At 43.3% G+C, this 21,615-nt stretch overlaps 1 protein-coding gene across 16 annotated transcripts in view; it reads left to right on the forward strand.

Annotated features, from left to right (window-relative positions):
- Positions 1-21,615, forward strand: part of obscnb (obscurin, cytoskeletal calmodulin and titin-interacting RhoGEF b) — a 760,766-nt gene that overhangs the window by 40,762 nt on the left and 698,389 nt on the right. For all 16 annotated transcript variants that reach the window (XM_059639939.1, XM_059639947.1, XM_059639941.1 and 13 more), the window contains 3 exons: positions 132-416; positions 1,502-1,774; positions 9,477-9,752. In XM_059639939.1, the coding sequence (XP_059495922.1) occupies positions 132-416; positions 1,502-1,774; positions 9,477-9,752 (834 nt within the window). The remainder of the gene's footprint in view (positions 1-131; positions 417-1,501; positions 1,775-9,476; positions 9,753-21,615) is intronic.

The raw sequence follows: 21,615 nt of genomic DNA on the forward strand, positions 1-21,615 counted from the left end.
CATTGGTAGTCTGGAAAGGAGTTGACTTTACACATTGTTTGTCATAAATAAAATTGGGCATCAATAAGACTAAAAGAAAATCAAAAATAAATGAATAAAAAAGAGAATAAAGAATCTTTTTGTTTTAACAGCATTGCCAGCAGTACCGGTGAGCTTCAGAAATAAGTCAGCAGAGAAGGAAATTGTTTCTGTGTCACAGAATAGTACAGCTCAGTTTGTTGCAGAGGTTTCTGATAGAGCTGCAAAAGTAACCTGGACGAAAGATGGCAAGGAGATCAAGTCAAGCAAGAAGTATGTATTTCAAATTTTGGATCACCGTCGCATATTGAAGGTCAAGAATGTAACTTTAGAAGATGCTGGGATTTATGAATGTTTTTGTGATGGGAATAAAATGTCATTTCATCTCACTGTTAAAGGTATGTATTATGCTAAAAATTTACCAATAAATGTGCATGCCATCCAAAAGTATGAGTTATTGTGCCATATAAATTAAGTTTAGACAGTTATGCTTTGTTCATTACACAATTAATTAATTATCTTTTAAATGACTATAATGGATGATCAAGAGTAAGTCTGGAACAAGCTTGCCTAAACTGTTAGCTTCAGCAAACCAGAAAGACATATAGCAGAGGTGTCAAAATCATTTACCATTAGGAAGTAAACAGATTGTTAACTCAATTAACTATAAAATGGTATATTCATTTTTAAGAGTGACTTACCCAAAATTGGCTTACATTTTTAACCAAAATTAATGTATGTCAGTCTTATTAAGTGACCTCCTTGCAGTGTTCACTGTAGTAACTTAAGTTTATTTCACTGAATTGTGATTGTCTGATATTTTGACACATACACAAGTTATAATTTCTTAGACCCCTCCCAGTCCCACTTGCCCTCTTTAGTTTTTGTCCTTGCATTACTTTTTCTCCCTAAAACTGTGATTTTTGCTGGGCAATGGCTTTACAAATAACTGTACCCTTTCACGTACTTGCCATGTTTTGTTTGTAAATCCCGATAGTGAACATCAATGAGCTTACTCATAAATGTGGAATGCTAAAGTCCTATTCCTGTTGACATGCCCACACAAAACATCCAACAAGGGCCCAGACCCGAAACGTCAGCTTTCCTGCTCCTCTGATGCTGCTTGGCCTGCTGTGTTCATCCAACTGTGCACCCTGTTATCAACAAGATAGACTTGCACTCAGTCAGGAAGAAGAGCACCGTCTATTTGGTTTCCTTTCTTAACTCAGAAACATTGTTTTCATTGCTGTGACTACAAAAACCTCATTTACCATGAACTAAACCTCTGTGTTAATATTTATTGGTGTTAAGGGAAAAAAAAATTGTATTAGTGTAAAAGATTTTCTATACTTATTTGGCTACTTGTTGCACAGCAAATACTGGCATGATTTTCTCTAGGGAAAATATTTTCGGTTAGAATGTCTTGATGTAGCACTAGTTCTTTGATCGTATTTTGAAAATTTTTTTTGTTTCCCCACATTAGAGATTTCTCACTTTTTTAAGAAAGAAAAAGTAGAACACAATATTACTACAGTGTTTGGAGAACAAGCAGAGTTGTTTATCGAGACATATGACACCGATACCAAAGTACAGTGGTACAAGGACGACAAAGAAGTTAAGCAATCAAGAAAGTTTACAATGGAAAGCCAGGGTAAACAACACAGGCTTTTCATTTCAACTACAACAAAAGAGGATGAAGGCACTTATACATGTAAATGCGGAGAAGACACTGTGACCTGGAATTTGACAATTATAGGTAATTATAATTTGTACTTCAAGTCCAGTTCGTATCCACTGAAAGCCAATGAGAAATGACATAAGTGCAAAAATTATGGCAGTGATTAGCAGAGTCTTCATTGAATTCAACTTCATGTTAAAAAGTGCGTGCTTGTATGTCAAAAAGCTGTGTTATTTGACTACTCTCAACAATTCTTAAGTTACGTTACCAGATGGTATAAGCCGATGCAACTTAAGTCATGGATGGCAAAGTTAAGAAGTTGTTCCTGTGATAAAGAAGTATTAACTTAATAGCTTAGTGGGTAAATGCTTTACCTTGTTGTATCTCTGACAGTGCTAACATCAGGCATGCTCTGTTAGCCTCAGTTTTTATATGGCTGGTCCAGATTAGTTTTTGGCTAATGGCAACACCCAAGATGTCAAAGGGAGATGGTTAGATTTTCCTTTGTTGAACTTGGTTATTGCCTGGCATTTGTATGGTGTAAATTGTACTTGTCACTTAATCAGTCCAAGCCCAGATGTTGTCCGGCCCTCGCTGCGTCTGGACATGTACTGATTCAGCGTCTGAGGAGTTGAAACTGGTGCTGGATGTTGTACAGTCATCAGTTATCGTCCTAATCTCTGACTTTAAAATGGAAAGGAAGCCATTGATGCAGGAGATGAAGATGATGGGTCTAGATGTTATCCTGAGGAACTCATGCAGTGATGTCCTGGGTCCAATATGATTGATGTCCAACAACCACAGCCGTCTTCCTTTGTGTATGTTATGAGTTCAGCTGGTGGAGAGTTTTCCACTGATTTCCATCAACTGTGGTTTTGCTGGGCTTCAGTGAATGCTGCCTTGATTTCAAGGGCAGTCACTCTCATCTCACTTTTGGTGTTCATAAGATTACAAGAACTGGGATTAGGAGTAGACATTTCATCCCCTTGAGCCTGCTATGCCATTTAATATAGTAATGACTTATTTCACCTCAGCCTCAATACCACTATCCTGCCTCCTGCTCATACCCCTTTTACCCATTACTAATTAAAGATCCATCTATCACCTCCTTAAATTTATTTAGTTTCCTGGTGTGCACTGAATTCCACAGATCCCTAAGTTAAATAAGTAGCCTAATGGATCTGACACAACCAAACTGTTTGTCAGTGAGTAGGTGCTGCTTGACTGCACCTTTAATGACCTCTTCTATCACTTTGCTCATGATTGAGAGTACATTGATGGGCCAGCTTGGGTTTATCTTGCTTTTAGTGTATAGAACATACTGGGGAAATTTTCCACATTACCAAGTGGATGCTGATGTTGTAGCTGTATTGGAACAAATTGTCTAGGGGTTAGTGCTGGAGCACAAGCCTTCACTATTATTACCTGAATGTCGCCAGGACTGTTTTCCTTTGCGTACCCAATGCCTTTAGCTTTTTCTTGATATCAGTAGATTTTTTTTGTGATGATGTCCTGGGACATTTTCAGTCTGCAGCAGCAATGCTTCTCGCTTACCTGGAGGGAATGGCATCAAGGATGATAGACTCTGTGTCTCCTGTACCTTCTGTGCATCCTGAGGGACCTTAAATTGTCACTTCTTCAACTGGCGACTGTTTAGTAGTTGCGGAAGGTTGGTGCCTGTCCTGGGCTTCCTGATGCATTTGTTCTTCCATAATTTCTCTGTGCTTTGTTAAACTGTAGTATAACACTGATAATCTCTGCTGTAGTTGGATCCACTGTTGAAGGTTTCAATGAACCTGTGTGAGGGGTATCAGAAACAGAAGTTCCTTTTTAATGTGAGCAGTCAACATTCACATCACACACAAATAACAGTTTAGCATAGTCCTTGATACAGTAGGACTCTGGGAGGGCCAATGAGTGGATGTACATGCAGTTATGACATACTGGACCTTATTTTGATGTATGTAACATAAACCATGTTGTGCACATGCGGCAGGGAATTGTAACTATGGTAAGATTACTGAGATCTTTCACTCCACTCCCATATTACTCAAGAAAGGTGGCATTGCCCATAAGAACACATTGTTAAACTTCTTTGTGTCCTTGTGCAGCTGACGAGATGTTTGTGAATTCTTATTGAATTGTGGCTTGCAGGTGACGCTCCTATGGTCACTCTGATAACTGCAACTTTGCCTAGATTTGTCATCACAAATTGACGATTACATGGTCAAATTGCGTGTGGCCAGCATTTGTATTCCACATATTTGGTCACTGTCTGTGTGCAGAATTCTGTGATTACAGATGTCTGAAACCTGTACAATGTAATTGCCTAATTCGTGCTTATGAAGGGACGGTCATTCACTCACTCACTGATTCACTCACTGACTGACTGACTGACTGACTGACTGATTAATTGACTCACTCACTCACTCCCGGTGAGAGTCTCTGTTCTTTGACAGTAAAAAGATCACTTATTCCACTCATTCCAAATGATAACAGCCATTTTCAGTTCTGTTGTGCATTTGCAATTTGGTTGAGTATGGAAGACAACACAGGTTGCACTTTGCAGAGTGAATCACTGGCTCAGCCTGTTAATCTAGGTGATCCTCTACACTTTATGTTCGTTTTTTTCTCGCATCCCTAGTTGACCACATTGTTTCTGAGGCTCCCATGTTCCTAGCCAGTTCTTTAAGAGTGTCTGACATCCCACCCCACCTGTTAATGCCAGGGTGGTGTTGTTTGTTGATGTTATCCCCTGGCAACACCTCATGGCCTCTGATACATTATTGTCTCTTAGCCTTATATGTTGAATTGCCCTGTCACAAATATTGTGCCCTCTATCTCAGCATGCTACTTTCAATTCCCACAACTGACTTTCTCCGACTTGTCCATCACCACAATGACTCCTAATACTTCTCTCTCGAATTTCAGTGAATGGACTTCGAGTACTGACTGTGGTCTAGTCCCCTAACTAATTTGAAATGACAGCCCTGACTGATGACTGACCAGACCCCTGACTATTATCTGTTCAGCTTCTTGACTGATTTACTACTACTGCCTGGACTGGTTTCTTGACTTGCAGGACTGGTTGTGACTCACTGTTCTGTTATGGAGCCCTTGACTGCCCCAAGTGGACGACTGACTGTGTCTAGTCCCTTGGATTGTGAACAGATTGAGATTCCTTTACTGTGGCAGGACTATCGAGAGTCACCGTTGACTTCAATGAGGACCTGTAAACTTAGTCTTTAAGATATGGCTATTTGGTTGATGTAAAATCAGTGTGTTTGCCTTGTAAGCTGCTGGCACATGCTGTAGGCATGACATTGATGTAGCATGGTTCCATACAGCAACGTATCTGCTTCACTGGTAATAGCTGGAAAACATAAAAAAACTGCCTAATTTTATGTCTGTGCTAAAAGGCAAGGCAAGACAGAAGTACTGTGTGGCTGTAAGTTCTGAATAAGGCAAGGCAAGGCAGAGGTGTGGTGAGCATCCAAGTAAACGCAAAGTGAGTGAACATTAAGAGAGCAAGCTAAGAGCCCTGAGATGCACCACACTTTAATTTATGACATGGCTGCATGGCCATGTGCGCAATGTGATCTGGCAGCAGCATTGCAATGAAAGGTGTTGGTGCAGGATGCAAGTTCAGTGTTTAAATGGTTTAAATGAACTATATTATAATTGTATCAGAGATAATGGGAACTGCAGATGCTGGAGATTCCAAGATAATAAAATGTGAGGCTGGATGAACACAGCAGGCCAAGCAGCATCTCAGGAGCACAAAAGCTGACGTTTCGGGCCTAGACCCTTCATCAGAGAGGGGGATGGGGGGAGGGAACTGGAATAAATAGGGAGAGAGGGGGAGGCGGACCGAAGATGGAGAGTAAAGAAGATAGGTGGAGAGGGTGTAAGTGGGGAGGTAGGGAGGGGATAGGTCAGTCCAGGGAAGACGGACAGGTCAAGGAGGTGGGATGAGGTTAGTAGGTAGCTGGGGGTGCGGCTTGGGGTGGGAGGAAGGGATGGGTGAGAGGAAGAACCGGTTAGGGAGGCAGAGACAGGTTGGACTGGTTTTGGGATGCAGTGGGTGGGGGGGAAGAGCTGGGCTGGTTGTGTGGTGCAGTGGGGGGAGGGGATGAACTGGGCTGGTTTAGGGATGCAGTAGGGGAAGGGGAGATTTTGAAACTGGTGAAGTCCACATTGATACCATATGGCTGCAGGGTTCCCAGGCGGAATATGAGTTGCTGTTCCTGCAACCTTCGGGTGGCATCATTGTGGCAGTGCAGGAGGCCCATGATGGACATGTCATCAAGAGAATGGGAGGGGGAGTGGAAATGGTTTGCGACTGGGAGGTGCAGTTGTTTGTTGCGAACTGAGCGGAGGTGTTCTGCAAAGCGGTCCCCAAGCCTCCGCTTGGTTTCCCCAATGTAGAGGAAGCCGCACCGGGTACAGTGGATGCAGTATACCACATTGGCAGATGTGCAGGTGAACCTCTGCTTAATGTGGAATGTCATCTTGGGGCCTGGGATGGGGGTGAGGGAGGAGGTGTGGGGACAAGTGTAGCATTTCCTGCGGTTGCAGGGGAAGGTGCCGGGTGTGGTGGGGTTGGAGGGCAGTGTGGAGCGAACAAGGGAGTCACGGAGAGAGTGGTCTCTCCGGAAAGCAGACAGGGGAGGGGATGGAAAAATGTCTTGGGTGGTGGGGTCGGATTGTAAATGGCGGAAGTGTCGGAGGATAATGCGTTGTATCCGGAGGTTGGTAGGGTGGTGTGTGAGAACGAGGGGGATCCTCTTGGGGCGGTTGTGGCGGGGGCGGGGTGTGAGGGATGTGTCGCGGGAAATGCGGGAGACGCGGTCAAGGGCGTTCTCAATCACCGTGGGGGGAAAGTTGCGGTCCTTAAAGAACTTGGACATCTGGGATGTGCGGGAGTGGAATGTCTTATCGTGGGAGCAGATGCGGCGGAGGCGGAGGAATTGGGAATAGGGGATGGAATTTTTGCAGGAGGGTGGGTGGGAGGAGGTGTATTCTAGGTAGCTGTGGGAGTCGGTGGGCTTGAAATGGACATCAGTTACAAGCTGGTTGCCTGAGATGGAGACTGAGAGGTCCAGGAAGGTGAGGGATGTGCTGGAGATGGCCCAGGTGAACTGAAGGACTCCCTTGTTCGCTCCACACTGCCCTCCAACCCCACCACACCCGGCACCTTCCCCTGCAACCGCAGGAAATGCTACACTTGTCCCCACACCTCCTCCCTCACCCCCATCCTAGGCCCCAAGATGACATTCCACATTAAGCAGAGGTTCACCTGCACATCTGCCAATGTGGTATACTGCATCCACTGTACCCGGTGCGGCTTCCTCTACATTGGGGAAACCAAGCGGAGGCTTGGGGACCGCTTTGCAGAACACCTCCGCTCAGTTCGCAACAAACAACTGCACCTCCCAGTCGCAAACCATTTCCACTCCCCCTCCCATTCTCTTGATGACATGTCCATCATGGGCCTCCTGCACTGCCACAATGATGCCACCCGAAGGTTGCAGGAACAGCAACTCATATTCCGCCTGGGAACCCTGCAGCCATATGGTATCAATGTGGACTTCACCAGTTTCAAAATCTCCCCTACCCCTACTGCATCCCTAAACCAGCCCAGTTCATCCCCTCCCCCCACTGCACCACACAACCAGCCCAGCTCTTCCCCCCCACCCACTGCATCCCAAAACCAGTCCAACCTGTCTCTGTCTCCCTAACCGGTTCTTCCTCTCACCCATCCCTTCCTCCCACCCCAAGCCGCACCCCCAGCTACCTACTAACCTCATCCCACCTCCTTGACCTGTCCGTCTTCCCTGGACTGACCTATCCCCTCCCCACCTCCCCACTTACACCCTCTCCACCTATCTTCTTTACTCTCCATCTTCGGTCCGCCTCCCCCTCTCTCCCTATTTATTCCAGTTCCCTCCCCCCATCCCCCTCTCTGATGAAGGGTCTAGGCCCGAAACGTCAGCTTTTGTGCTCCTGAGATGCTGCTTGGCCTGCTGTGTTCATCCAGCCTCACATTTTATTATATTATAATTGTGTTGGAATTGTGCCATGAGGATGTAGTGAGACTGGTGTGTGTCTGATGATTACTGTGCTACTGGAATATAAGCAGTCATTACCCATGGAGCATATCTTGAGATAGGGGTGGCATGATGGCTCAGTGGTCAGCACTGCTGCCTCACATCACCAGGGACCTGGGTTCAATTCCAGCCCTTGGTGACTGTCTGTGTGGAGTTTGCACATTCTCCCTGTGTCTGCATGGGTTTCCTCTGGGTGCTCTGGTTTAATTCCAACAGCCCAAAGATGCGCAGGTTAGGTGGATTAGCCATGGTAAATTGCCAATAGTGTCCCAAGAATGTATAGATTAGGTGGATCAGCTATCGGAGATGCAAGGGTTACAGGGATCGGTTAGAGGGGTAGGTCTGTGTGGGATGCTGTTCAGAGAGTGTGTGCAGACTTGTTGGGCCAAATAGCCTGTTTCCACGCTGTAGGAATTTATGACCATTCTATGTTGGGCAATTCTGGCCAAGGTAGAGGCTTGCAGGAGGAAGTGATGAATGCAGACCTTCATGTTGGAAATTGCCACCTTATAATTTCTGTCCAGTGTCTAGTAAAAGATAAAACAACATTTAAATAAAGTGAGGGTAGATCATAATGAAATGTTAATGTATACAAGTAGGCCTCCTGCTGCCACTAGGGAGATTCTTGTCTCATGATTAAAATTCTGGATGTAAATCAAATTTCTTTTTTGAAAACACCACAAATCGAATTTTTTGGATCTTGCCATATTTTTGCAGCTGACATGCTATTTCTTATGTTGTTCAGGAGCTGGGAGAATACTCATGCCTCATAACAGCTTGGCAATATTGGCTCAAGGCGCATGGCTCAGGAGTTAATGGAAATGTTTAATTTTCAATTTCCCCTGTCAGCCAGGGACCTGAGTTCAATTTCACCCTCAGGCCACTGTCTGTGTGGAGTTTGCACGTTCTCCCTGTGTCTGCATAGATTTCTGCCGTGTGCTCCAGTTTCCTCCCATGGTCCAAAGATGTGCAAGCTAGATGGATTGGCCATGCTAAATTGTCCATAGTGTTCAGAGATGTGTAGGTTAGGTGCGTTAGCCGTGGGAAATGCAGGGATAGGGTAGGAATGTGGACCTGGATAGCATGCTGTTCAGACGGTCTGATTGGACTTGCTGGGCTGAATGGCCTGTTCCCACACTGTGGGGATTCTGTGATTCTAAGTTACTGGAATTCTACTTGCTATGCAGGTTTATTGTTTGAAATATGACATTTTTGAAACACTGCTTTTAGCAAAGACACATGGCACAGATGCCTGGGACAATTTTGCTTTTGCTTGAATTAAGAACCTTTGAGCCACGATAAGGCTTTGACAATGCTGCCATGTGAAGAACATCCAAGTAAGCAGCAGTACAATCCAACATTAACACTGGGTTCTCAAAGTTAAACTCTGGATCCATGTCAAACCAAATGTGGTATCTCAAACTCAAATATACACTGCAAGAAAAACACTAGATGGTCGAACTAGTACAAGCAAAAAGCAGCATAATTAATTAATCTTCTTCCAGCCTAGTTATATTAATTTCAGAGTGATAGAAATGAACTTGTTCATGAAAGTGAAATCAGTTTTTCTGATAAGAATCTACATTAAATAAAATATTGATATCTGTTCTGATTTCAGTTAGTTTGATTTAAAGTGCCAGTTGTAATGAAAATATCTTCTTTATTTACAGGTATGGGTGTCAAGTTCATAAACAAGCCAAAATCTCCACCAGAAGTGATAGCAGTAGCCTCAGAAAGTTTGGAACTGTCTTGTGAGGTATCACCAGCTGATGCTGTGGTCACATGGAAAAAGGATCAAAAAGAGGTTAAACAGGACCAGAGGATAACCATCATCTCTCAGGGAACAGAACGCAAACTTGTCATCAGAAAAGTGCAGCAAAGTGACCAAGGAAATTACACCTGCATGTCTAATGATGACAGCCTAACATTCCAAATTAAGATCAAAGGTAAAAATACACCTGGTTTTTGCTTTAGTGACAGTGATGTATTGATTGCACAATATCAGCTTTCATTTTTGCAGGAACAAAAACAGAAGTTGCTGGAAAAGCTCAGCAGGCCTGGCAGCATCTGCCAAGAAAAAAGTCAGAATTAACAGATGCTGCCAGACCTGCTGAGCTTTCCAGCAACTTCTGCTTTTGTTCCTGATCTACAGCATCTGCAGTTCTTTCGTTTTTCAGTTTTATAGCGTGTTCAATGTAGTAACAAAGATCAAAGCTGCTTCTCAGAAGTGTAATGACGCAAAATTTGATTCAAGCCTTTTAGTAACACAGCTTAACACTGGTTTAGTCTCCTAAGCAGACATTACAGCAGATAACAAAAAGTTTTAAAGAGGTAGTTTTTAAGGAGGAAAGAGAGGTAAGGGAGTTGAAAGGTTTGAGGTGTATATTTCAGAGCTTAGAGCCCAGGTAGCTGAAGGCATGGTTGCCAATGGTGAATCCATCAAAAGTGAAGACTTACAAGAGATCACAATTAGACTAAGACAGATATCTGTGAGGAATATAGGAATTGAGTAGATAATTCAATGAGAGATGGGTGAAGCATGTTATTTGGTCCAGACTGCCATATTGTGTTATAATCTGACATAGGACAAGTTGTAGTGATATAATGCGATCAGCCAGGCAGACAATATGAGTTCTCTGATTAGGGCTGTTAATTTGTTCCAATCAGGGAGCCATGGCTGTCAGATATAAAGAGGAGTGCCAAACATGTTGCTCACTGTGAAAACTGGCTATGATGATGCCAGACCAATGTTGAGTACTGTGCATGTGTAAGTAAAGGGTGGGTGGGATTCTGGCCTCTGTCGAGTTATTTTACGAGTAACTTTTATTCTTAAGGTCATTAGAAATAGAAAAAGGAGGAATCCATTCAGCCCATTGAGTCTGTTCACCCGTAGGAAATAGATGGCACTGGGTGGCCAGCATTTATCACCCATCCCAACTTGCTCTTGAGAACATGATGGTGGTAGTGAGCTGCCTTCTTGAAATGCTTTAGTCCATGTGCTCTAGGCTGATCTACAATACCCTTAGGAAGGGAATTCCAGGTTGGTAATCCAGTGACAATGAAGGAACAGAGATATATTTCCGAGTCAGAATCGTGAGTGGCTTGGACGGGAATTTGAAGGTGGTGGTGTACCCATATATCTGCTGCCCTTGTTCTTCTAGATGGAAGTGGTCGTGGGTTTGGAAGGTCTGCCTAAGAATCTTTGGTGGATTTTTGCTGTGCATCTTGTAGTTAACATACACTACTGCTACTGAGCATCATTGATGGAGGGAGAAATGGTAACAGTCAAACAGGCTGCATTGCCTGGATGGTGTCAAGTTTCTTGGGTGTTGTTGGATTGCAGAGAAATGATGAGTATTCCATCACACTCCTGACTTGTGCTTTGTAGATAGTAGACAGGCTTTGGGGAGTGTAGAATTCTGGTTTGCAATCTGTAATTTGCTGATTTTTAGGTGGCTTGAATCGCCCCTGGAACCCTGGTTCTGACAATAGACTTATTTAGAAATCTGAAGTGAAGAAGTCAGTAGACAGGTGTTTCAGGATAAAAGAATCTCTGCGTTTATTAAATACACAATGTGTGCATAATACAAGGAATAAAAGCAAATGTAATAAACAGCAAAATTGACACAAACAACTATACGGAGGACAGTAAATAAATTAAAGGACAGTATTAAATTAAACACTGGTAAAACAAATTAGAAGCTAAACAGCAGTTTTAATCACAGAAACTTTAATCAGGCTACCACTTCTTGGTGATGAGAGATAATGGGAACTGCAGATGCTGGAGAATCCAAGACAACAAAATGTGAGGCTGGATGAACACAGCAGGCCAAGCAGCATCTCAGGAGCACAAAAGCTGACGTTTCGGGCCTAGACCCTTCATCAGAGGATGGTATTGCTGCACTTTCACCACTCACTTTCCTCTCTGCTAGCTAGGGGCGTAACTTTGGTGTCTTGGAAGTTTAAGCTCACCACTGGGGAAAACACAGTTTTGAAGTACAGCTGGCTGTTCCCCCTTGCCATACCCAGTGCCTTGATGAAGTCTTCAGACTATGCAGGCCTTTGGTTTGAGTTGAGTCTGCTGACTCAGTTGGACGCATAGTGGATTTAGTGGGTGAGTACTTGGTTTTCTTCACTTTCCAGTGGCTTTGTGGGCCGGTTTTCACCTCAGGATGTACCTGAGGCCTTGTGCTGTTGGTTGGGTTGGTGGTTTTTGGCGGTTGTCATTCCTTATGTCTTCTGGTCATTATTGGTTGCCGTTGATTCCTCTGGTACGGAACAGGTCTGTGTTTTTTGGTTTCGGAATTGCTGTTGGAATCTCCCTTCTAGAGATAGCTGTTGGAAATAGCCCCTGGAATTAGCTGTTTGGAGAACAGCTCTTAGGGAGATAGCTCTTTCAGGTGGGATTGGAGCTTGCAATTATACTAATTGTGGGCCTGTTACCTTTGTGCTGCCGGCTGGCCAGCATTTATTGCCCATTCATAGTTACCCTTGAGAAGGTGGTGGTCAGCTGCCTGCTCGAACCGTTGCAGTCCATCTGCTGTGGGTTGACCCACAATGCATTAAGGAGAGAATTCTAGAATTTTGACCCAGTGAGAGTGAAGGAATGGCGCATATATTTTCCAAGTCAGAGGCTTGGAGGCAAGTTGAAGGTGGTGGGTTCCCATATGTCTGCTGCCCTTGTTCTTCTAGATGGAAGTGGTTGTGGGTTTGGAAGTTGCTGTCTGAGGATCTTTGGTGAGTTTCTGCAGTGCACCTTGTAAATAGTACACACTGTTTATGCTAACCATTGGTGGTGGAAGGCGTGGATGCTTGTGGATGCACCGCCAATCAAGTGGGCTGCTTTGTCCTAGATGGTATCAAGCCTCTTGAGTGTTGTTGGGGCTCCACACATCCAGGCAAGTGGAGAGTATTCTATCACACTCCTGACTTGTGCCTTGCGGAGTTAGCAGGTGAGTTACTCACTGCAGTATTCCTAGCTTCAGACCTGCTCTTTTAAGCACTGTGTTTATGTGTTGAATCCAGCTGAGTTTCTGGTCAATGATAACCCTCATTGATGTTGATGATGGGGGATTCGGTGACGGTAACATCATTGAGTGCCAAGGGGTTGTCACTCTCACCTTACCTCCGGAGTTCCTTTTTTTCAGTTTTTGACCCAAGGCTATAATGAGATCAGGAGCTGACTGGCCCTGGCGGAACCCAAACTGGGCATCACTGAGCAGGTTATTGCTGAGCAGGTGCTACTTGATAGCACTGTTGGTGACACCTTCCATTACTTTATTGATGATTGAGAGTAGACTGACGGGGTGATAATTGACGTGGTTGGATTTTTCCTGCTTTTTGTGTACAGGACAAACTTGGGGAATTTTCCACAGTGTTGGTGGATACCAGTGTTGTAACTGTACTGGAGCAGCTTTGTTAGGACATCAGCAAATTCTGGTGTACAAGTCTTCCATACATTTGCTGGAATGTTGCCAGGGCCCATAACATTTGCAGTGTCTAGTGACCCCAGTCATTTCTTGATTTTAAGTGGAGTGAATTGAATTGGCTGAAGACTGGTGTCAGTAGTGCTGGGGACCACTGGAGGAGGCCGAAATGGATCATCCACTCAATGCTTTTGGCTGAAGATTACTGTGAAAGCTTCAGCGTTATCTTTTGCACTGATGTGTTAAGCTGCTCTATTTGAAGTCAGTTGGCCTCCCGATTGTTAAGAGTCTGTATGAATGCATTTTGATTGAAGGTGAATGCTTGATACTGTGTGAATTGACTTTCATTGAAGTTGAATGTTCAGTAAGCACTGAAAGAACTGCAGATGCTGTAAATTAGGAACAAAAACAAATTGGTGTAAAAGCTTAGCAGGCCTGGCAGTATCTGTGAAGAAAAATCAGAGTTAAGATTCCGGGTCTGGTGACCTGTTCTGAAGAAGGGTCATTGGACCCGAAACATTAACGCTGATTTTTCTTCACAGATGCTGTCAGACCTGCTGAGTTTTTCCAGCAACTTCAGTTGAATGTCAGGTATCTGTATTGGCTCCATAATGTCTGCGCTGGGTAACCTGATGTGTAAAAGTTAGTTGTAGCCTAGAGTGTTAGGTTTGGTTGATCGTTCTCTTCAAGTGGAGGTGTAAATTGGAATTCCGGGCTTAACAATGGCTTCAAGCATCGATCTCTGTGTCTGTATATTTTTCCTAGAGCTCAGCCCAGCTGCCCTCATTTACTTTTATAAGTTTTGAAAAGACTAGGGCATTAGTCCAGTAGTTTAGGTAAGGTCACAGTATGGAAAGAGGCCCTTTGACCCAAAATGGCCCGCATTCAGTCCATATCCCTCTAAACCCTTCTCATCCATGTACCTATCTAAATGTTTTTAAATGTTGCTGTTGCAACTGCCTCAACCACTTTCTCTGGCAGCACGTTCAATATACGCATTACTCTCTGCGTGCAGAAGTTGCCCCTCAGGCCCTTCTTAAATCTTTTCCCTCTCACCTTGAACTCATGCCCTCTAGTTTTCAATTCCCCATCCCTGGGAAAAAGACTATGTGCATTCATCCTATCTATACTCCTCATGATTTTAAACACCTCAATAAGGTCACCACTCATTCTCCTACATTCTATCTTGGCCACCCTCTCAGGCTTACTAATCATGGCAACATTCTGTAAATCTTCTTTGCGCATTTTCCAGTTTAACTATGTCTTTCCTATAACAGGGTGAACAAAACTGTGCACAATACAGTTCCAAGTGCAGCCTAACCAACAACTTATACAACGGTAACATGATATTCCAATTCCTATACTCAGTGCCTTGATCAATGAAGGCCAGCATGCTAAATGCCTTTTTCACTACTCTGTCTGCCTTTTATGCTGCTGTCGACAAACTATGTACTTGTACTCCTAGGTCCCTCTGTTCCACAACACTCCTTAGGACCTTATTTACCGTATAAGTCCTACCTTGGTTTGACTTTCCAAAGTGCAGCATCTCACACTTATCTGTATTGAATTGCATTTGCCAATCCTCAGCCCATTTCCCCATCTGTTCAAGATCCTTCGGTAATTTTTGATAGCCATCCTTGCTATCAACGTTACCTTCTAATTTTGTACTATTTGCAAACTTACTAATTATGCCTTTTACATTCACATCCAGATCATTTGTGTAAATAACAAATAACAAAGATCCCAGCACAGACCCTTGCGGCGCACCACTAGTCACAAGATTCCAGTCTGAGAAACAACCTTCATCCATCACCGTCTGCTTCCTACCATTGAGCCAATTTTGAGTCCAAATAGAATCTCCCTGGATTCCATGCACCCTAAGCTTCATGACTAGCCTAACACAGTGTAGAGCTGGAAGAACACAGCAGGTCAGGCAGCATCGGAAGAATAGGAAAGTTGACGTTTCGGGTTGGGGCCCTTCTTCAGAACTGGGAGGGGGAAGGGAACCGGGAAATATATAGAGGGAGCAGAGGTAGGGCTGGGGGAAGGTAGGTATGATGGTGATAGGTAGATGCTGATAGGGGGTGGTGGTGATTGGTCATTCGGAAGCGGAGGTAGATAGATGGGAGAGAAGATGGACAGGTTGTCTTAGGTCAAGGAGGCGAGAGGGAGGATGGGTGGGGCTGGGGAAAGGTAGGTGGCGTAGTAATAGGTGGATGTAGGTAGGTGGTTGTTGATCAGGAGGGGAATCAAGGAATAGGGGAAAAAGCAGAAAAGTGGATCTGAGGAATGGTGAATCAGCCATGACCCGATCGAATGGTGGAATGGTAGAGAGAGTCACAATACTGGCAATCTTTAAAAGGGCGGACACGGTCTTTTTAAAAAAAAATTCCCCATGGGACATTGGAATCACCTGTTGGCCAGCATTTATTGCCAGGTTTGTGGATCATTGGGATACCTTTTGGGGAAGGTAGGACCTGTACAGGAAGGACGGATTGCACCCGAACTGGAGGGGCACCAATATCCTGGGTGGGACATTTGCTAGAGCTTTTTGGGAGGGTTTAAAATAGTTTGGCAGGGGAATGGGAATTGGAGCTACAGCTCAGAGGCTGGGGTAGCCAGTGTACAGACAGACAGAGCAAGCAGAGAGTCTGTGAGGAAGGGTAAGCAGGTGATAAGGCAAAGTGGTAGTCAGTGCGATGGGTTGAGGTGTGTCTACTTGACTGCAAGAAGTGCCATGAATAAGGGTGACGAATTTAGAGCATGGATCAGTACTTGGAACTACGATGTTGTGGGCATTTACAGAGACTTGGATAACACAGGGGCAGGAATGGTTGTTGGATGTTCCGAGGTATAGATGTTTCAAAAGAAACTGAGGGGGAGGTAAAAGAGATTGGGGAGTGGCATTGTTAATCAGGGATGGTATCACAGCTGCAGAAAGGGAGGTCATAGAGGAGGGTTCCTCTACTGAGTCAATATTCCTCTACTGAGTCAATATGGGTGGAAGTCAGAAACTGGAAAAGATCAGTCACGTTATTGGGAGTTTACTGTCGACCCCCCCCCCCCCCCCCCGCCCCCCCCCAATAGCAACAGAGACACTGAGGAACAGATTGGGACCCAGATTTTGGAAAGGTGCAGAAGTAATAGGGCTGTTGTCATAGGTGACAAAATTTCTGACCCAAGATATAGATATGCCAACTAGAGGGGAGGCCATATTGGATTTAGTGCTTGGCATGAACCAGGTCAGGTGTCAGATCTCGTTGGGAGAGCGTTTTGGTAATAGTGAACACCACACTCTGACTTTTACTATAGTCATGGAGAGGGCTAGGAGCAGACAGTGTGGGAAAGTATTTAATTGGCGGAGAGGGAATTACAGTGCTATTAGGCAAGAACTGCGGAGCATAAATTGGGAACAGAGTTCTGATGGAAATGCACCACAGAAATGTGGAGGTTATTTAGGGATTATTGCTACAAGTACTGGATAGGTTTGTCTCATTGAGTAAAGTGAAGGTACTTTGGATGACATGGCATGTGGAACACCTAGTCAAGAGGAGGAAGGAAGCTTACTTAAGGTTGACGAGGCAAGAATTGGACAGGGCTCTAGAGGTCCACAAGGTAGCCAGGAAAGAACTGAAGAATGAATTTAGGAGAGCTAGGAGGGGTGTGAAAAAGCCTTGGCGGGTGGGATTAAGGAACACCCCAAGGCATTCTATACTTACTTGAGGAGCAAGAGGATGGCCAGAGTGAGGGTAGGGCAGATCAGGGATAGTGGAAAGAACTTTTGCGTGGAGTTGGAGGAGTTAAGGGAGGTTGTTAATGAACACTTTGCTTATGTATTCACCAGCGAGAGGGATGTTTGTGAGGACAGTGCAAAACAGGCTGATATGCTTGAACAGGTTGATGTTGGGAAGGAAAATGTGCTAGAAATTTTGAAAAACATGAAATAGATAAGTCCCCTGCGCCAGATGGGATATTCCCAAAGTTGTTCCAGAAATTGAGGGAAGAGATTGCTGCCCCTTTGGCGATGGTCTTTGCATTGTCACTGTGCACTGGAGTAGTACCAGATGACTGGAGGGTGGCAAATGCCATTCCCTTGTTCAAGAAAGCGAATAGAGATAATGCTGGGAATTACAGACTAGTCAGTCTTACTTCTGTGGTGGGCAAATTATTGGAGAGGATTCTGAGAGATCATATTTATGATTATTTGGAAAAGCACAGTTTAATTAGAAATAGTCAGCATGGCTTTGGGAGGGGAAGGTCATGCTTCACAAGTCTTATTGAATTCTTTGAAGATGTGACAACGCATCGATGAAGGTAGAGCAGTGGATGTGGTGTATATGGATTTTAGCAATGTATTTGATAAGGTTCCACATGGTAGGCTCATTCAAAATTATGGAGGCATGAGATTCAGGGAAATTTGGCTGCCTGGATACAAAACTGGCTGTCCAATTGAAGATAGAGTGTGATAGTATGTGGAAAGTATTCAGCCTGGAGGTCGGTGACCAGTGGTGTTCTGCAAGGATCTGTCCTGGGACCTCTGCTCTTTGTGATCTTCATAAGTGACTTGGATAAGAAAGTGGAAGGTGGGTTAGTAAGTTTGCCGATGATTCAAAGGTGGCGTTGTGGATAATGTGGAGGGCCATTGTAGGTTGCAGTGGGATATTGACAGGATGCAGGGCTGGGCAAAGAAGTGGCAGGTGCAGTTCAACCCAGAAAAATGTGAAATGATTCATTTTGGAAGGTCGAATTTGAATGCAGAATACAGGATTAATGGCAGGATTCTCAACAGTGTAGAGGAACAGAGGGATCTTGGGGTCTATGTCCATTGATCTCTCACAAAGTTGTGATCCAAGTTGATAGGGTTGTAAAGAAGGCATATGGTGTGTTGGTTTTCATTGGCAGGGGAATTGAGTTTAAAAGCCGTGAGGTTATGCTGCAGCTCTACAAAACTCTTGTTAGACCATACTTGGAATATTGAGTTTAGTTCTGTCACCTCATTACAGGAAAGATGTGGAAGCTTTAGTGATTATAGCCAGATTTCAGTCTGGCTAGGGCTCTTTGGTGCCACACTCTGTCACATTTGCTCATAATATCAGGTGCAGGCACTCCCATCTCACCTCTGGCGATCAGCTTCTCAGCTGTATTTTAATCAATGCAGTAATGAGGTCATGAGATGGATGGCTCTGGTAGCACTCGCTAAGCACCGCTGAGCAGTTTATTGGTAAGCAAGTGCTACTTGATTGCACTGCTGATGACCTTTTCCATGACTTTACTATTTACTGAGAGTTGCCTGATGGAGTGGTAACTTGCTGTGTTGGATTTGTCTTGCTTTTTGCCTACAGGATACATTTGGACATTTGCATACATTGTTTTGTAGTTGCTGATGTTTTAGCAATATTGGAACATGTTGGTTAGGGGCATGGCTGATTCTAGAACACAAATCTTCAATGGTATTGCTGGAGGATTATCAGAATTCAGTGCCTTCTAAGTATCCAATACTATCAGCTGGTTTTTGATATCATCTGGAGTGAATCGAATTGGCATGAGGAGGAGGCTGTGATGATGATTCAGTTGCCACTTGTGGCTGAAAGTTATTGCAAACGCATCAGCCTTATGTTTTGCACTTATAACCCATCATTGAAAGGGGGATATTTGTGGCATTTCCTCCTGTAGTCTACAGACACAGTGTGTCAGTTGTTAAATTTGACCTTGGAAACCAGAAACTAGCCCTTGAAAGTGGGGAAGTAAATGTAAAAATTGTATGGTGTGACATCAAGAAAATAAATAATTTTGAGCCCTCCAAGAATGATAAAGAATATGGTAAAACCAAAATTGGCTTTGATGCATGTCAGATGAATCCTTCAAGCAAAAATCAGCACTTTGACAAGAGACGTAACAAAGAAAGTACAGCTTTGTTAGATCCTTACTTCCGGATTTTTATTGAATTCAGATTCCACCATCTGCCATAAATGATCGCATAAGAGTTGAGACTTATAAATATTGCTGGAGCTCTACCCTTTCAGGCAAGTAGATAGTATTCCATTGCACTCCTGATTTGTTCCTGGTTGATAATGGTGAGGCACTGGGAAGACAGGAAGTGAGTTACCCACTTTAGGCCTCTGACCTGGTTTTGTAGTCATATTAATTAACAGACTGGTCCAGTTATGTTTCTGGTCAATAGTAATCTTCGAGATGTTGATAGCGGGGTGTCACTGAAGGTGATGACATTGAACCTCGGGGACTGATGGTTAAATTCCACATAAAAGTAATTGCTGAGACATTCCAACTCCTTGAGCGCACTATTCAGCCAACTCCCAGTAACTCAGGGGCACAGAGTGTCCATAGCATCTGGTCTTTAAGAACTCCAATAATTAGAATTTGTGAAGAGATGCTTGATGACTTGACCAGAAAACGCCAATACTGATTCAGTGAGATTGACCAAGATCTGATAAGCCTTTCATTCTTCTAAATTCAAATGAGTACAGCCCCAATTATCCAACCTTCCTTCATTAGAAAAGCCCTTCAATCCCAGGATCAAACTGGCAAACCTTCTGTGGACTGCTTCCAATTCTAGTTTTCTTTCCTTAGAAAAAGAAAAAAAAAATTAGTTCTAACTTGTATCTTCCTAGGTTTAGGAATGTTTCTCCTTATGTTTATGTTCCATTCCCTTTGCAGTTTCATTTCATTTGTCTTCCCTATTAGCCATTGAGCTTGTTTGTTAGTTATTGTGATTTGCACACAAGGATCTCATTTCCTCTGTGTTGCAGGTTACTGTTTGAGATATTTAACTCCTCTGTTCTTTCTGCCAAATACAAAATTTCAGATTTTGTCATATTACATTTCGTGTGCCAAGTTTTTGTCCGCTAAACCTGTCTATATTCCTCTGTAGACTCTTTGTTAATGCTCACCACTTGCCTTCCCATGAATTTTTGTGTCATCACAAATTTGATGATAATATATTCTCTGTCCTCATCCAAGTCATAAATATGTGCAGTAAATAATTATGGTACAAGCATTGATCCATGTAGCATTCCGTTAGTTATAGATTGCCTTCCTCAAACTCTCCACCTTACCCTAACTCTCATTCTACTATTTAGACAATCATCTGACTATATTAATATGCTACCCTTAATGCCATAAGTTGTTTTCTTGTCAAGTGGCTTTACAGATGGTACCTTATTTCAATGCCTTTTGGAAATCCACATATATTAGTTCTGTTAGTTCCTCTGAGTCACCGACTGTTTGTCTAATTAGCGCATAATCTAGTAGACTTTCTTGCTAATCAGAGTTTGGTAAGGCCTGTCAGACTTTAAAGATACCTTTCTCCACACTTTACCAGAGAAATGAAAAGTGCTGACCAGCATTTCAGATCTCTGAGCTTTTGTCAGAAGCTTATAGACCTATAATGATGATTTTGTTTTATCTTCAGACAGGCTGCTTGACTGACTAGATATTCCCTGCTTTCTTCCAATTTTGTTTAAATTAAGGAATGGCTGCCTAGATTTGTGAAAGATCATTCATGTTTGAGAAAATTTAGTGAATTTTTCTAGGAATATAATAGAGTATATTGATGTGGGAAATATAATCCTTACTGGATTTAAATTTCCAAATGAGTATCAGTAGGATGCAGCAGTTTAAGTAATCTAAAGGTCTGGATTAATAATTCAGATTTCACCTTCTGCCGAAGTTGTTTGATAAATTGAATTAACTTTAAAAATCTGAAAATAATAAAATAATGTGCTAGCAAAAGTGTTCAAGAGTTCAGGTAAGTTCTCTGTTGAAGTGAGTAGAGTTAATCTGCATGTCAAGTTTTCATTTATCAATGCCCGTGAAGGTATGTGGTAGAAATGAAACTGTCAATATTCAGAACACATGTGACACATATTGCTCTTTGATTGATCTTTTAGTCTCTAATACAACTTCAGCCTCCAATTTTTAGGTAAGCGTCCTCCAAGGCAGCCTTCGAGGTACTCAACCATGCAGAATCACAGAGCAGAAACTGATAGCCAAGTTCCGTACCCATGAAGACAGCTTCAGCCATGATCTTGGGTTCATGTTGTGCCACATGTAACCCCACCATACTGGGCTGTGTTTGTAAAATCTTCCTTATTGTCCTGTTTTGACACCATCACCTGGATAGCTTGTTATGATTTCCCTGCGTTAATTAGTTTGTATAGTTTTGGATTACTTGTTACTTTGGTTAGACCTTCAACATGTGACTCTTGTACCTATCATGTTATTCCAGCCATTTGGTTTGTCTCCAGCACCATCTTGTTTTTAAATTTTAGTAATTATCTCTCTGCCTCAATTAATCAGCTCATAGGGCATCCCTTCACTTGCTATACAGCTGTTGACTCTTTACTCACACTGTCTGACATTTTTC

Source organism: Stegostoma tigrinum, chromosome 2, assembly GCF_030684315.1.
Source record: "Stegostoma tigrinum isolate sSteTig4 chromosome 2, sSteTig4.hap1, whole genome shotgun sequence".
NCBI classification, from domain to species: domain Eukaryota; kingdom Metazoa; phylum Chordata; class Chondrichthyes; order Orectolobiformes; family Stegostomatidae; genus Stegostoma; species Stegostoma tigrinum.